The sequence below is a fragment of the Trichechus manatus genome, unplaced genomic scaffold (genome assembly GCF_000243295.1).
Source record: "Trichechus manatus latirostris isolate Lorelei unplaced genomic scaffold, TriManLat1.0 scaffold00045, whole genome shotgun sequence".
In the NCBI taxonomy this organism is placed as follows: Eukaryota; Metazoa; Chordata; class Mammalia; order Sirenia; family Trichechidae; genus Trichechus; species Trichechus manatus.
This window is the reverse complement of record NW_004443981.1, coordinates 6,780,644-6,797,867: the sequence shown is the minus strand read 5'-3', so window position 1 is coordinate 6,797,867 and position 17,224 is coordinate 6,780,644. Positions and strand designations below refer to the sequence as shown.

Here is a 17,224-nt window from a genome sequence, read left to right as displayed (position 1 = left end):
TCAAAGAGACTCTTTTTCCACAAGGAGGTTCAAAGAGGAGACTTGTGCACTAGGCAGGGGAGGGCTGAATTAGGAAACTTCTAAAGTTTCTTTCAATTCTACACTGTATTTATAATCAACCCCTACATATTGTCCAGGATTCATTTAACTTTTAAAAGTTTTTAACCTTAAGAAGAAAAAGTATGGGAGCATATCTGAAATACATAAATGCATGCAATTTTAAAAATTTCTAGTAACTTCCAGTGTCAGTCTTTTCTGAATTTCAGAAATACAATACAGTTTTTGAAAATGTTAAAAGTCTTTAGCAAAATCTATATGAAGCAAACTATATTCTATTATTTGGCTTAAAATCCTTAGTTCCCTTCCATAGAAATTTTTGGTCACTCTAATCAATAGACTCTGCTCTGAAAGTATTCTCTCAATTTAGTATTTATCTTTCAGAATACACTAGTCTGAAACAAATTATTTTGCTCATCTAACCCAGGGTTCTGTCTCTGACAGTGGGAGAGGCTTCTCAAAAGTATTCTACAGGCATAACTCTAATGACTAAAGTACACTCATATACTCATAAGCCCAAAGAATCGACTGCAAACACAAAATTTCTTTGAAGCTTTATGTTTATACTAAAATTTATAGAAATTTTATAATTTATGCCATGAAATATCCGTTTTTAAAATAAAATTACTTCCCACCTAAAAATACTGGTTAGGGTAAGCTATTCCATTTTTATCCCAAGGTTTTGTATAGCTTCCTCAGGGGTTCCCATACAAATACCTGTTGATAAACATTATACTACAGCATTTTCATGGGACAACTTGACTTCCTAGTGTGACATGTACTTCAAATAAGAGCTGTACTCCAAAATCATCCATTATGGATTAATGATCTATTAATTTAATTAGATCATCATTGTACCTATTTACAGGTTTATTTTGTATTATCTCTTGAATTAACAGATTATTTCAGAAAATCAACTAACCTTCTCGTCTATATTGTTTTGACAAGTTAACTCTACTGTGTAAACTTCTGTAATTAGATGAAGAAAAAAAATAGCTAGGATATATATATAGAGAGAGAGATGCATGTCCAGAATTTGAGTATTTCTGGTTAGTTAATGAAAGGAATTCACATTTCAGTAAAATAAAATTATACGAATTAATACTAGGTTAAATTCATTTTATTAAAAAGATTCTCATTTGTCTCATGTGACATGTCAATGATTGCTAGAAAAAAAATTCTCTTTTCAAGTATAATAAATACCATCAGTGCTAAGTTATTTAAAACATTATGTTTTCTCACTACAAATAACTGTCAACTATGAAGTTGACATTCAGATTCATAAAAGTAATCACTTTAATTCGATTTAATGTTATAAACATATTAGTTACAGATTAAGCATAGTTTTTGAAGACTGTAAATTATTTTAAGGTTTAACGTCACTGACTTAAATTTTTACTGTTTTCGTTTTCCTCACTCCCAAGCAATTCATGCAATAAGATCACATGTTGAAACAAAACAAACAAAAACCATAGAAACGTGTTACATTGTTGAAAACGGAAAGCACTCCAGGTAAGAGAACTACATCCAGCCTGGCCGACCACTTTACACCTCTGTGCCAAACAGATCACTGAATTAACTTGAGGGCCTTTCCAGGGCTAAGTGTCTATACAATGAACTTTCCCAATTTTACCAACAAAGTTGTGCTGAATTACAATCACTTATTAATACGGTCTGGTGAATGAAGTACTCACTATTAGCTGAGCAGTATTTATTAAGCACCTGTGTCAAGCACACCCTTGTGAAGCTTATATTCCTAGCAAGAAAAGTTTAATATCTAAGTGCCCTTTAGAAGTAACTTTCACATCCAGTTAAACCACATATCAACCAAATCATTTTTCTCATTCTTACTACTCTAGCAAGGAAGTTACTATTTTAACTTATTGCTATCCTATCAGGTGAAATAGTGAAGCTATAATTAACAGTATCTTAATACAAGAAATGCAAATGCAGTTGCAAGAGTGATACTTACTCTTTTGACAATAGCCAGGACATCTTTATCTTTTTCCTGACATAGGAGTTTTCTTACACACATTTCTAACTGCTGAAGAAGATGCTTATCTGCAGGGATCTTCAGAGCAGCTTTCACTTTGGGCAATAAGTAGCAAAGTTTCATTCTACATACAATAAATTAAACAGTTTTTACTTCTGAGTGCATTTGATAACTAAGAATAATAATAACATGAAACTGAAAGAAAATTCAAGCTTTAGCTAACCTGGGAGTTCATTTATTCAGGTAACAAATACATACGGAGTGCCTATTATGTGCTATCATGGTTTGCATTATGTCCCCCAAAGAATGTGTGTATCAATTTGGCTAGGCCATGATTCCTGGTACTGTGTGATTTTCCTGTATGTAGTAAATCTGCCTCTATGACGTTAATGAGGGAGGATGTGTGGCAGTTGTGTTAGTAAGGGAGGACCTGATCTACAAGACTGGATTGTGTCCTGAGGCAATCTCTTGAGATATAAAAGACAGAGGTGAGCAGAGAGACAGGGGGACCTCATACCATCAAGAAAGCAGTGCCAGGAGCAGAGCGCGTCCTTTGGACAGGGGTCACTGCGCCGAGAAGCTCCTAGTCTGGGGAACACCAAAGAGAAGGCTGACAGAGAGGAAAAGACTTCCCCTGGAGGTGACACCCTGAAATTGGACTTTTAGCCTACTTTGACTGTGAGGAAATAAACTTCTCTTCATTAAAACCATCCACTGTGGTATTTCTGTTATGGTAGCACTAGATGACTAAGACGTGCCCAACATTATTTTGGGTGCTGAGATACAACAGTGAATAAAACTAACAAAATTCTCTCTTTTCATGGAGCTTACATTTTAGTATGGGGCAGGAGAGAGAAAACTAAGAACTAAAATGTACAGTCTGTCAGACCGCACTAAGTGCTGTGGAGAAAAATAAAGCAGGGGGAGGGATTTCCATTTTAAATCAGGTGGTCAGAAAGGGTTTCACTGAGATTACATTTGACCAAAGACCTAAAGAAAATTCGGGAATGAGCCATGTGAACATCTGGGGAAGAGCATGACAGGCAGCGGAAGTGAGTGCAACACCCTATAGGGAGGGCCTGCCTCATATGTTGCCCCAAGTCAGCAAGCTGGCCATTGTGGTCAGAACAGAGTAAGGGGGCAGCAGGAGGCCAGCTCGTGCAGGGCCTTTTAGGACTGTAAGGACCCTGGCTTTTAGTCTGAACGCGATGAGAAGCTATTGGAGGGTTCTGAGCAGAGGGGTGAAATTACCTGGAATGATCTTTTACTTTTAAAAGCATCATCTGGCTGCTGTGTTAGGATTAGACTGTAGGTGGTCAAGGACAAGAAAAGAGAAACAACAGAGCAAGTTCCTACAATAACTCAGGCAAGGGATGATTGTGGCTTGAACCAGAGTGGTAGCAGTGGAGGTGATGACAAGTGACTGAATTCTGGATATATTCTGCAAACAGCAGGATATGCTGAGGGATCGGAGGTGAGATGATAGAGAGAAAGGAGTTAAGTTTTTGTTCTAAGCAAGTAGAAAGGCGAAATGACTATTTACTGAGATGGAAAAGACTGCAGAAGGCTTGGGCATGGATGAAGAAGATCAGGATTTAATTTTGGACATATTAAGTTTGAGGTGCCTATCAGATAGTCAATGGAAATGCCAAGTGGGAGGTTGGATCAATAAGTCTCTTGTCGAGGGTAGATGTACACGCTGGAGATACATATTCAGTAGTCTTCGGCATATAGATGCTATTTAAGCCATGAGATTAGAGAGATCATCAATGAAGTGAGTGTAGTTTGAGAAGAAAAGATATGAAAGGATAGAGTCTAAGGCACCAGACCGCAATCTAGTTTGGGATGAAAAGGAAGAAACAAGGAGAATGAAGAATGCTAGTGAGATAGAAGGACATCCAGGAAAATAAAGAAAACCTTTCTAGGAGGGAGTTGTTTAGAGGAAATGTTATGTTCTGCTCAGCTAAAACTCCACTTCTTTGCCAGGGCTGTTTTTTAGAGAGAGATGTTAGATGGTTGCCCTTTATGGCTGCTGTATTCATTCTTTCATCTAGTGCTCTCCAGATTGTTGACAGTTTTTATTTCTATGCCAAACCTTGAGACAGCTAAGTCCCAGTCCTGGAGTTTCCAGGATGCTCTCTTAGCTGAGCCTTCAGCTGAGGATTCTTTATATATTCCAAAATGTGCTTTTCATTCAACCAAAAAGGGAAAACAAGCTCTCCTTCTAATTTTCAGCACTGGAAGTCCAAATAATGGTCTCAATCCCACAGAGCTCACCATAGATAACCGATAAGCCTGGTGATGCTTTCTTTAATTAAGGAGTCCTAATCTTGGAATTGACTTGACAGCAGTGGGAATTCCCCCAAAGAGATCTTTTTTTTTTTTTTTCATTTCTGGAAGCTTAGGCTCCTTTGAGTACAAAGTAGTCTTCTTCCAGCCTTGATACTGTGTAGATTCGGTGAATTTAAATTTTAAATATTGACGTAAGGAAAAACAAAAACACTTAACCATCTATATAGGCACTCTCCATTCTTTATAACCCAAGGCAAGTCTAGAAAACATTTATGATTTATTGCCATAAGATTCTTACAGGTAAGCTAACTTGTTCATGTACATTATCTCAGGTATTTATTCCTCAGAACACCCTACGAATTAGGTATAAGGATATCAAAGCAAAGAGAGGTTCTATAATTTGCCCAAGGGCACACAGGTAGTGTAGAGCTGGAATTTCAGCTCACGCAGTGTGTTGTCCTCCTAACCAACATGTGATCCTATCACCCTTGACTATGATTGCCTTTTATTCTATCTGCATATCTCTACAGAGCTGGGCTTTTGAATCCAAAGACCATTGAGTACACGGTGTTGCTGGACTCATTTCTTTTGCTGGCAACTGCCCAGGTAGCCAAGTGGGAACCACACAATGATCTTTTAACAACCACAACAAATCAACCAAATTCATGGAGTGGCGTTTGATTACTCTTCATTTGATTTTTGACTTAACAGACTGCTTTCTTATAGAGTCAAAGCTACACTATTAGTCACATTCACCAGAGCAGAGATGATTTCATTTCCTTTCAAATAATTTTTATCAACTTCTTCATAATTGATAACTCACCACATTGGAAGTTGCTTTTCTAGAATTACAACTTCAACTTGTAAAATGTTAACAATATGGTCAGACTTATTACTTGATTAGCAAGAGCTAAATCCTAAAGAATTACAGTGAAACCTGTGAGAGCTGGGACTCGATGGGACAGCGTTGTTTCTTGCAAGTTTGCCATCTCTGACAGGGTGCACTCTTACCACTTTTCTATCTCTCTCTATTAGTGGAAAATATTTGAGTTTTCCTTCTCTGACAGGTTTCTGCCTTGAACAGGTTCCAGCTTTCACAGGTTTTACTGTATCAACCAAATCCGTTGCTGTGGAGTCAATTCCGACTCATAGTAACCCTGTAGGACAGAGTAGAACTGCCCCATAGGGTTTTCCAGGAGAAGCTGGTGGATTTGAACTGCCAACCTTTTGGTTAGCAGCTATAGCTCTTAACCACTGTGCCACCAGGGCTCCAATGGGTTCATTTAAATTTACTTTAAATCTCAAGTCAAGGAAATTCTACCTCTTACTTATACAGCCCAGATAAGATGTACTTGGAATTTTTATGAAACAAAAAAAGATAACAAAGCCAGGGCACTTGTAATTTCTGTACATTCTAATACCAAAAATACAAAAAAAACCCACCTCAAATTTATTCCCCTTAAAAATAATGCCCATCTTGACAATTCTTCCTGGTATACTTTCTCTCATTGGTAAGACTGTGAACAATCTATGCTAGCTTACTGACTTGCCAATTCTTCATGTTAAAAAGTATTATAATGTTTACCATGGTGTTTATAAAAGATGCACATTCTTCACAAAACTAAATTCATAAAACTAAATGCAGCTAGCATGTGAAAACTTAGCAGGGAGCTCTAGGGTTTTGTTTAGGGAACCTTTGGCCAACTGACTTTGATGGCATCTTTCTTTCCTACCAATCTGAGTTCTTCCAATTTGGAATGGAGACATAGAACTTAGAAGACAGAAACCTAACAGCTGAGGATTTAAAATTCTCTCCAATCCATTATAAATAACTCTTAAACAATATGTGTAAATAACTTTTAAACAATGTGGTTATTTGGCCACAGCCTCCCCCAGACTGAGTCCAGCACAACTAGATGGTGCCCAGCTACCACTACCGACTGCTCTGACAGGAATCACAATAGAGGGTTCCAGAAAGTGGAGAAAAATGTAGAACAAAATTCTAACTCACACACACGCACGCACAAGAAAAGACCAGACATATTGGTCTGACAGAGACTGGAGAAACCCCAAGAGTATGGCCCCGGACACCCTTTAGCTCAGTAATGAAGTCACTCCCGAGGTTTACCGTTCAGCCAAAGATTAGACAGGCCCATAAAACAAAATGAGACTAAAGGGGCACACCAGCCCAGGGGCAAAGACGAGAAGGCAGGAGGGGACAGGAAAGCTGGTAATGGGGAACCCAAGGTTGAGAAGGGGAGAGTGTTGACATGCTATGGGGTTGGCAACCAATGTCACAAAACAATATGTATATTAACTGTTTAATGAGAAACTGATTTGCTCTGTAAACCTCCATCTAAAGTACAATAAAAAAAAATTGAAAACACAATGTGATACTATTTTACACCCATACAAGTGGGAAAATTTAAAAAGTCAATGATTCCCTGCTGGAGGAATTTTCAATTTGCGCACTCATTGGGAAAGTAAGTTCTCATTATGCATTAAAGTTGAAGACATGCAAAATCAAGATTAGCCAATCTATTCCTGTGTATATACCCTAAAACAATGTTTATAAGAATATATATGTATTACAGGTAATTGTTAAAAAGTATTTTGATTGTTAAAAATTACATCATTGTTAAATATACTTTTTTATAACAAGAAATTGTTAAAATATAAATAAAAAGTGAAAACAACTACAAATAACCTAAAAAAAAAAAAGTGCTGATTTGAGGAGGAAAAAAGTGCAAAATATATTTATTCTTCTCTTCAATTTCCAAGCAAGTCATTTTCAGTCCTGTCCCATCTAATTTAACAGCTAATTAATCAAATCCAATTAACATTAACTAGATTTCAAAAATGTAAGGCAGATGAACTTAGGAAAAAGCAAGACAAAACTTCAAAGCAGCCCTCCTTCTCTCAGTAAATGGGCCCCTAAAAATGGATAGATGTTCTCCAAGCCTACTTTTGAAGTGAAAGGCTGCTGACTATTTCTTTAGTCCTCGATATACTAATAATATCTGTGCAACATCTCCTGACACTAATGTATGTATTCAAATGGCAGAAGGAGCTTGCCAATCTGGCTTAGACTTACTGCTCTCTCTACCCAATAAAACAAAAGATTTGAGACAGTGCTGAGAGATTATACTTCCAAGTCCATTGATACCCACCAATTAAGACTGCTAAGAATTTCAAAGCAAGTACAAACTCTTCATTTGATTTTTAAATCAACTAGGAAAAGATTTTGAGTACATTCACGATAGTAAATATATAAAAAACATGTTTCCAAGTATTTTCTTGGGTCAGTACCATACCTCACATTTGCTACTGGATCATGTGTCAGTTCAATAGCAGGTAGAAAGAAATATTTACAGAAAAATGACTTGGAAAAGATCTCTATAATAAATTCACAGGTATCCAAAAATCGAAGTCTATTCCAATAACTTTTTCCTTGGCCCAGTTCTAAAAACAACAACAAATATTGTTACAAATTTAATTTGTCCTACATGAAATTACATGACAAAATCAGACACACAAAAGCCATGACAGGTTTCTTCATACGCACAATTTTAGCAAGAGACAAGAGAAAAAAATCAAATTACTGACACCTCTTAAACGTGCAAAAGTGCTTTTAGCTAGTTGTTCCACTTTCTTATTAAACATTGCATTCAATTCTACAAACATTTATTAACTATCGAATGATTATTATCTATTTTTTGATCACCTACCATGTGTTAGGTAATTTACCGCAAATTATCTCATTTAATCCTAAAAAGCAATTCAATAGGATAAACATACTTATCCCTGTTTATAGACAAGGAGACTGAAATTCTGAGAGATTACAGTCCCATAGCTGCTTAACAACCCAGCAAGAATTCAAACTTCAAAGTCTTTAACAATCCAATTAACTGTTTCTTCCTCTAGTTTATTTAAAAATCTTTTAAATCGAATAAAGTCATATGTAAATACAGTATTATTAAAAATAATTCAGGTCAATATTTAAAGGATAATTTTCTCATTTAAATGTTCAAAGGCAAAATTCTTAATACCTAACAACAAATAGACTCTTCTTTCAAAATAAGTGTGAGATCTTGCCACTGAAAAATGAAAACTGAATTAAAATAGACTACAAAAAGAAAGACTAGGGTATACGGAACATAATTTTTCTTAAATGAAATTTTATGAACTCTAATTTTTTTAAAAGAAGCAATTCATATTTAGAATAGTAAACTCTAATAAGCAGAAAATCTTATTACCTGCCTATACTCGATAATAAAGTTTAATAAAAACATCAAACATTTCAGGGTAGAAGCTGGGTTTCAACGTACGTATATGCATATTTTAATTTCTCAAGTGCAGAAATGTACAAACAGAAGGCCCAGAGTAATTATTACTTTCATTCATCACAGATATGCTTCTGTCATAAAGATATTTAAAATGTACAAACAAAATTAACCCATAAAACTCAAATAAAAAGACACACCAGCTATCTACCAATGTCAAACTAATTACTCATGGCAAAACGATACACAATGTATGCCACATGTAACTAAGACCAACTAGTATGTTTACTTCCTTTAAATAAAAAAAAAAAGACAATAATCACTTACGTTCAATTAATTTTTGAATGACTTCGTGTCTCTGCTCTTGTTTACGATTATAACGTAGAAAAATGCACAAGGTTCGTGATGCTGCCTTTTGGACAGGCAAGACATTCTTAAAGAAATAAATAAGAAAGACAATTAAAGTAGTCTAGGAGTATATATTCTGTATAAATTGGCCCCACAAATTAAGCTTTATTGGCTGAAAGTAAGAGCAGTTTCCTTGGCCTCTCAAATCATTGCATTATAGCCCTCTGGAAGTATCTTCATACTTGGACACTGATGTCCCTCAGGCAAATCAACTAATATATCACATTTCAAAGTTAATTTAATTTGGCACAGTCATTTCCAGATTTGATCTATATTTGACCCTCACTTCTGTGTAGTCTCATCTTAACATCCTCCTCGATTACACTTCAACCACCCATTCTCTTAGTCATTCCCCTGGACCCTGTCATTCATTCATTTAACAAACACTTGCTAGAGCGTACCATTGTCAGGTATATCACCAAAAATCGTGCCACTTCTAAAATGTAAATTCAGAGATCCCATGATCACATATATTCTTCTGGCTTAATTAGCTACTCTTCAACCTCAGTGTGATTCATTGAAACCTCTGGTCCACAACACAGATAAAGCTTAGAATCCATGGGGCACCATGTCAATCACTTTTACTAGCACTCTAAACTCCTTTGAACTTCTGTCACACCACTGGGTAGAACCCTCGACTCCTAATAAATTCAACCATCTATTTTCACTGGGTTTGGGTCCAACCCATGTATTAGAAAAAAATCTCTCCACCAGGTATATTGGGTCCAGTATGAAATTCACATTCACCATCTTTCTTGACTTACATATAAATATTATAATATCCAATCACTGAAGATTCAGACTATTATAGTGGGAATCCTTGAAATTCAAATAGAATGAGACTTTACATTGCTGAGAAAGTACTGCCTGCTTCCCCCTCTCACATTTTACACAAATTATTTCCAGTCTGTTGGGTACTATGCCGTATGGTGCTTTTAATCTTTTGAAGGTAAAAAATAAAGGATATTCACTATGATTTAGAACACAAAATTAAGAAAAATGTATATAAATAGAAACACCACTGGGCTTAAGAAAAATGAATTTTAGATAAATGAACTAAATAAAAAGCATGCTATTCTTTTTCTTCATCTTGCGTATATTAATAGAAATTTCAAATGCATACATACTAGTCATATGAAAATATGTGTATTTTATACCTTACAGTATATTATAAAGGAGCCCTAGTGGAGCAGTGGTTAAGTGCTCAGCTGCTAACCAAAAGGTCTGCGGTTCAACCCACCAGCTGCTCCACGGGAGAAAGATGTGGAAGTCGGCTTTGGTAAAGATTATAGCTTTGGAAACCCTACGGTGCAGTTCAACTTTGTCCTGTAAGAATCACTATGAGTTGGAATTGACTCGACAGCAACAGGTTGCAACAGGTAGTATAATATGTCACAATGAGTTAGAATCAACTTGATGGCAATGGGTTCGATTTTTTGGTTGGTTTACAGTATAAGTAGATCAATCTTTTGGGTCAGAAATCAAGAACGCAAGCAGTAGTAAATGGAATCATGTTGGCAGGATATAAAAGCCAGCTTGAAGAAGTTGTGACAATTTGAGCACAAAGAAAAACAACTGTAATTTCTTAAAACATTATTTAATATGAGTCCATAATAACTCTAAAAGAAAGAAAATCAAAATTCATTTGTCACCATCAATGGAAGTGGCTAATGCAACAACTCTTGGCTCTTAAAATTGCTCATTAGAGTGAAGGGATTAAGAACTAACCCTGCCTTTCCATTAGAAGTGTATTTCAAGGTAATCAAATAACCCAAATGGATGAAGGAAAGTATTTCTTCACAAGAAGAATGTCATCAAAAAGAAAGAAGAAATGCTAGAATTTTTAAAAGTCACTGCACTGCAAGTTCTAATGAAGTAATGGATTCAGGCAAGAATCATCAGTGGATGCTAAAACTAATGGATAAAAGGTTGACAGAAAACTGGATATTCAGAGTGTCGAAGTATCACACGCAGATTACAATGCTGATCACAAGAGGGGAAGGCCTAATTGTGCAGTGGGAGAATATGACTGTCTTCACCTGCACGGCCTGTCTTAGTTCACTTATAGGGGAACACTATCCTGATGTGATGCATTGTGAAATACACAGCAACACTTACAAAGTATTCTTGACAAAATGCTGAACCTAAATCTATGCAAGCCTTTAGATCTAACCTCCAGTTTACAAGAAACATGGGGAACAGATGAAGTTAACACCACAAAGAAGCCATTTGACAAATGCAGAAGGTGGAACATTCTATAGAACAACTGCCCAAGTCTTTTTCACAATTCAAGGACATGAAAAAGTGGGGCTGGGGAGGCCAAGGGAACTATTCTAGATTAAAAGAAAATTAAGAGATGTAACAACAAAAGCCATATACAGTTCTTGAATGGATGCTGTATGAAATAGAACAAGACATATAAGGCATAATTGGTAAAATTTTAATACGGACTGGATATTAAACTATATTAAAGAATAACTGTTAATTTTGTTAAACATAATAATAGTATTATAGGTATATGAGAAAATGTCCTTATCTTTTACAGATGAATATTGAAATGTTTAGAAGCTAAAATATAATGACATCTATCATTTAAACTGGTTGCCCCGGGTGGCACAAACAATTAAGTGTTCAGCTACTAACCAAAAGGTTGGTGGTTTGAATCCGCCCAAAGGCACCTTGGAAGAAAGGCCTGGTGATCTACTTCAGAAAGATAGCAGCCACTGAAAACCCTATGGAGTGCAGTTCTACTCAGAAACACACGGAGTTGTCATGAGTTGGAATTAACTAGATGGCAACTGGTATAATTTAAAATATTTCCACACAATGAAACAGAAAATACAAGTACAGCAAAATGTTAACAATTGTTAAATTTAGGTGATGGGTATATAACTCGTTGTCGAGTTGATTCTGACTCATAGCGACCCTATTAGGACAGAGCAGAACTGCTCCATAGGGTTTCCAAGAACAGGCTGGTGGATTTGAACTGCCAACTTTTTGGTTAGCAGCCTGAGCTCTTAACCACTGCGCCGGGGTTCGTTGTAGTATCTTCTTTGCTTTTCTGCATCTTTAAAAGATTTTATAACAAAAGTAGGAAAAAAAAAAAAAAAAAGTCAGCTTCTGTTATTTCTTTACTCAAAACCTCCCAAAGACTTTCTTTGTCTGAGAGGATAACATCTTGAACCCACCATCATGGCCTTCAAGGCCCTGTGTGCTGTAGACCAGGCTCTCCAGCCTCATACCCCATTTCTCCCACTGGCCTCCTTGCTGCTCATCACACAGCCAAGCATGCCCTTGTATCCGGGCCTGTGCACTGACTATTCCCTTTCTCTGAACTGCTTCTGCTTCAGACAGCTACACAGAGCACTCTTTCACTTCGTTCAAGCCTCTACACTAAGTGTACCTTTCTCCTGAACATTATATCCACAACAGCATCCTCATACCCTCCATCACTTTGTCCCCCTCCACTCTGCTCTATAGTTCTTCACTGCACTTTTCACCCGACATACTATATAACACATATAAACATGTGTTTGTTTACTGCATGTCTCCAGTAGAATGTAAGCTCAATGAGAAGAGCTACTTTTTCTCTTTTGTTCACTATCGTATTCCTAACACCTAGAATGGTGCCTGGCACACAGTAAGTGCTCAATAAATTTTGTTGAATGAGTGACAAACTGTGACCATTAGATATGGAGCTAAAAATATAGAGTTTTCTTTTCTCCAGGGAATATTAAAACAGAATATGTAAATGCCCTCTTTCATCATGGAAAATATGCTATAATAATCATATATGTCCTTTAAGTGTGGAATTAACTCTTATTTAAAAAAAAAAAAAAACAAATCTTTCAGGCTTTGTTCACACTCTATGTTCTAAGTCATTTATTTGTAAATGTACTTTGTTCACATTCTATGTTATAAATCACTTCTCTTTTCTGATAGAAGCTAACAATACAGAATAATTATGTATTCTTAGCTTCCTAAATGCAAACATGTCTACTAAGTAACTAACTTGAGACCAACAGTTAAGATTATTTTTCATAGCTCTTATCACACCTGTTACTTATCTTTATTTTATTACCTATCACTCCCACCGTCACTACCACTTTTAGAATGTAAGCTCCATCAGAGCAGATTCTGTTTTGTTTGCTTCTATACACCTAGCTCTTAGAACAGTGCCTGACACAGAGCAGGCACTCAAAGAATTGTTAAATAAAATGAATTAATTTTAATTCTTTCCAATTTTATGTGAAATTTCCTATATGGTATATCCATGCTATTGAATATAAAACTGATAAGGATGTAAACTGTTTTCAAAATCACTTTTTAAAATGATTCCATCTATAATATAACCTTCAATCTCCCAGCTTTGATACATGAAATAAACTTGGGCGGGGGGGTTGGTATTAGTTCATGAAATGTGTGCCTATTATTTTTTTACTTAAGTTGTAAACGGCATCAATAATGTTATTTTTTCTCTTTTCTTAATCTTTGAATATAAAACAGCTTTTGGGTTTTTGAGATGGCTGCCAGAATTCATTATGTTCTCATTGTTTGCTGAGAATAAACAATGAGAAATCAAAGTACTTTTTTAACAGTTTGTAAAACAAACATTATGTGGAACTTTTTTATAGTTCAATAAGTGGTAGTAGAATGTCACATTAAATATACAATGAACCATGGGTTAAATAATTTCCCTTGGGAAATTTTTGAGAAAAAGGTAGACAACTAACTCTAGGAGGAGGTTTGAGTACAACCCTGCTTTGAGGAATGATAAAGCCTGTTTGAGAGGTTTTTTTTTGCTTTTAATTCTAACTATAAGGTTATTCATAGTAGGGCATCCATGTTTTTCATATAATCTTTATCTGTTTCATCAAAAACCAAAACCAGTGAGCGGCCATCTAAGATACTCCACTGGTCTCATCCCTTCGGGAGCAAGGGAGAATGAAGAGAACAGGATACAACGAAAAGATTAGTCCAAAGGACTAATTGTCCACAGCTACCAAGACCTCCACCAGACTGAGTCCAGTACAGCTAGATGGTGCCCGGCTACCACCGCTGACTGCTCTGACCAGGATCACAACAGAGGGTTCTGGACAGAGCTGGAGAAGGATGCAGAGCATAATTCTCACTCACAAAAAAAAAAAAACAGACCAGATTTACTGGCCTAAAGGAGACTGAAGAAACCCCGAGAGTATGGCCTCCAGATACCCTTTTAGCTCAGTGGCGAAGTTACCTTCGAGGTTCACTGTTCAGCCTGGGAGTGGACAGCCCAGTAAAACCATGAGAGTAACGAGGTACCGGAGTCCAGTGATAAGGCCCAGAAGGCAGAAGGGGAGTAGGAAGCTGATGATAGGGAACACAAAGTAGAGTAAGGATATTGTTGATGTGTTGTGAGATTGTTAACCATTGTCATAGGGCAACATTTGTAGTAACTGTTAAATGGGAGACTATTTTGTCCTGTAAGCCTTCATCTTAAGTGAGAATAACAGCACAATTAGAAGAGCGTAGTCAATGTCACTTAAATGTGTATGTAAAAAAAATTTTTGAAATGGCGTATCTTTGGCTATGTGTATTTTTACCAAAAAAAAAAAAAAAAAAAAAAAATGTATAAAAAAAAAAAAAAACCCAAAACCAAACCTATTGCCATTGAGTCCATTCCAACTCAGAGCGACTGTCATGGTTTGCATTATGTCCCCCAAAAAATGCGTGTATCAATTTGGCTAGGCCATGATTCCTGGTACTGTGTGATTTTCCTGTATGTTGTAAACCTGCCTCTATGATGTTAATGAGGGAGGATGGGTGGCAGTTGTGTTAGTAAGGCAGGATCTGATCTACAAGACTGGATTGTATCCTGAGGCAATCTCTTGAGATATAAAAGACAGAAGTGAGCAGTGAGACAGGGGGACCTCATACCATCAAGAAAGCAGTGCCAGGAGCAGAGCACGTCCCTTTGGACCGGGGTCCCTGCGCAGAGATGCTCCTAGTCTGGGGGTACACTGATGAGAAGGCCGACAGAGAGAAAAAGACTTCCCCTGGAGAAGATGCCCTGAATTTGGACTTTTAGCCTACTTTGACTATAAGGAAATAAACTTCTCTTCATTAAAACCATCCACTTGTGGTATTTCTGTTGTAGCAGCACTAGACAACTAAGACACGACCCTATAGGATAGAGTAGAACTGCCCCATAGGTTTCCAAGGAGCGGCTTGTGGATTTGAACTGATGACCTTTTGGTTAGCAGCTGAACACTTAACCATTGGGTCACCAAAGCTCCATCTATTACACAGTCACCCATTAAAACCAAAAAAACCAAACCCGTTACCATAGTCAATTCTGACTCATAGAGACCCTACAGGACAGAGTAGAACTTCCCCATAGGCTTTCCAAGGAGTGGCTGGTGGATTTGAACTGCCAACCTCTTGGTTAGCAGTCAAGCTCTTAACCACTGCACCGCCAGGGCTCCTAGTCACCCTTTAGGTACTGTAAAAGAAAAAGTACCCAAACTATTATCAAGATGCCCTGGGATGCCTTGGCAAAACAACACAGTTGAGGTAAGGCATAGCTACATAAAAGGCGTACGTAAGAGCACAAGGTACTTTGCTATTGAGATCACTGACTCCTCTCAACCTCCCTCTTGAAAAGAACTATACAGAGTTTTAAGTGAGTCTGCGTTCTCCCTGGTAGTATATAAACATAAGGTAAGTGGAGGTGCCACCTGTTCATTCCTTTCTTCAGCTAGGAAGAGGATGATCAAAGGGAAAATTAGCAGAGAAGCAAAGGGAAACTTGAGTTTCCTCCCTGGGTACCTGAGAAGATAACATCCTCCTAGGCAGAAAAGAATGAGCTATTTTGAGAATGTGAAGAATTTGATAGTTCAAATCAACCATGAGTTCAAAAGCATAAGAGAAAAGGGGTTAACTCACATTTGTCATCATGATTGTGAACATCCTTTGTAAGAAACGATAATAAATCTGATCACTTGATATGACATGTGGCAGACAGGCATATTTATGTAGTAACTTCTCATGAGTTCTCCACTTTAAAGAGGCTGCAGCTCGCTGTTCAGCTGCTGTGAGTGCAGGAATCAAGTCAGGCAGAGTCGATAACTGAGAAAGAACAAGTGTCAAAAGAATCGATGACGATTAAATAAGGTAATTGTAGCATTCAGTCAAATTATTCAGTCTTACAATACATTGGGGGGGATACTCTTGCTCATTTCAGAATTTAGGAGGCATCTCAGTTATCACAGGGAGATAATTATCTGGTGAAATGAGATACTCCGTGAGAAATCCGCAAGTAAAATTTAACATTACTGGAGGTCACATTTTGAAGTAGAGATTGGGAATCATTATTCTTCCTGTCGGATTGGTTGCAATAGCAACCCTTCAAACTAAAAAGTAAAAATTATTATATATTATTGTTAGCAAGCTTTGACCATCTAAATTCCAACTCCTTTGTCCTCACTATTTGATATTCTTGGAATAATCATCAATGCTAATGAAAACTGGAAGTATGAATATAAACTCCGAGGACAATAAATAAGAATTACATTAATATTAGAACTGTAAAGAAAATTCAAGCTGTTCAAACTCCAACAGACATTTACTGAGCACCTACTATGTGGCAAGCCCGATTTTAAATGTTTTCCATACTTTCTTTCATTGATTCCTCACTACAACCCTGTCGAGTAAGATACTACTTTTAAGTTCAGAAATTGCTTTGATCAATGGTATTTACCTTATTTTCTTGAACACTGCTTTCTCCACCAGCAGACATAAGTTCTAGGATTTCTGGAAGATGATCTATAAGGGCATCTAGTACCTTTTAATAGAATTATTGCAGTGATTACTATATTTTTCTAATCTAGATGAGGTAATTCATCTATGTCTTTACACAGGTCAATTTTGATACAGAAATAGTATTGTTTACCAAACAACATTTTGGGGGATTCTGTTTTCTTACTCTGCCAGCCTCTTGCTGAAAAGTCTGAGAAACATGATCAATTACCTTGATTAATCACTCTTTGAAAATGGATCAGTATATTTGCCTCTTGATGGTGTTCAAACAGTATAAATCTGAGACAGTTACTGCTACACAACCAACTTTCTCAAAAACTACCTCCCAACTTTTCAAAGGCTGTTTAAATCAGATAATACCCTCAATGATGTCTAAATGTAGACGAGCTGAGCT

At 36.7% G+C, this 17,224-nt stretch overlaps 1 protein-coding gene across 1 annotated transcript in view; it reads right to left on the bottom strand.

Moving 5' to 3' along the window:
* The window catches only part of LOC111820617 (serine/threonine-protein phosphatase 4 regulatory subunit 4-like), a 31,002-nt gene extending 14,027 nt beyond the window's left edge, over positions 1-16,975 (bottom strand). Inside the window, exons 1-5 of the mRNA XM_023731658.1 lie at positions 16,772-16,975; positions 15,958-16,140; positions 8,953-9,058; positions 7,657-7,804; positions 2,030-2,174 (exon numbers count right to left, since the gene is read on the bottom strand). Coding sequence (XP_023587426.1) covers positions 2,030-2,174; positions 7,657-7,804; positions 8,953-9,058; positions 15,958-16,140; positions 16,772-16,810 — 621 coding nt within the window. The 5' untranslated portion in view covers positions 16,811-16,975. The remainder of the gene's footprint in view (positions 1-2,029; positions 2,175-7,656; positions 7,805-8,952; positions 9,059-15,957; positions 16,141-16,771) is intronic.
* Between the last annotated feature and the right edge of the window lie 249 nt (positions 16,976-17,224).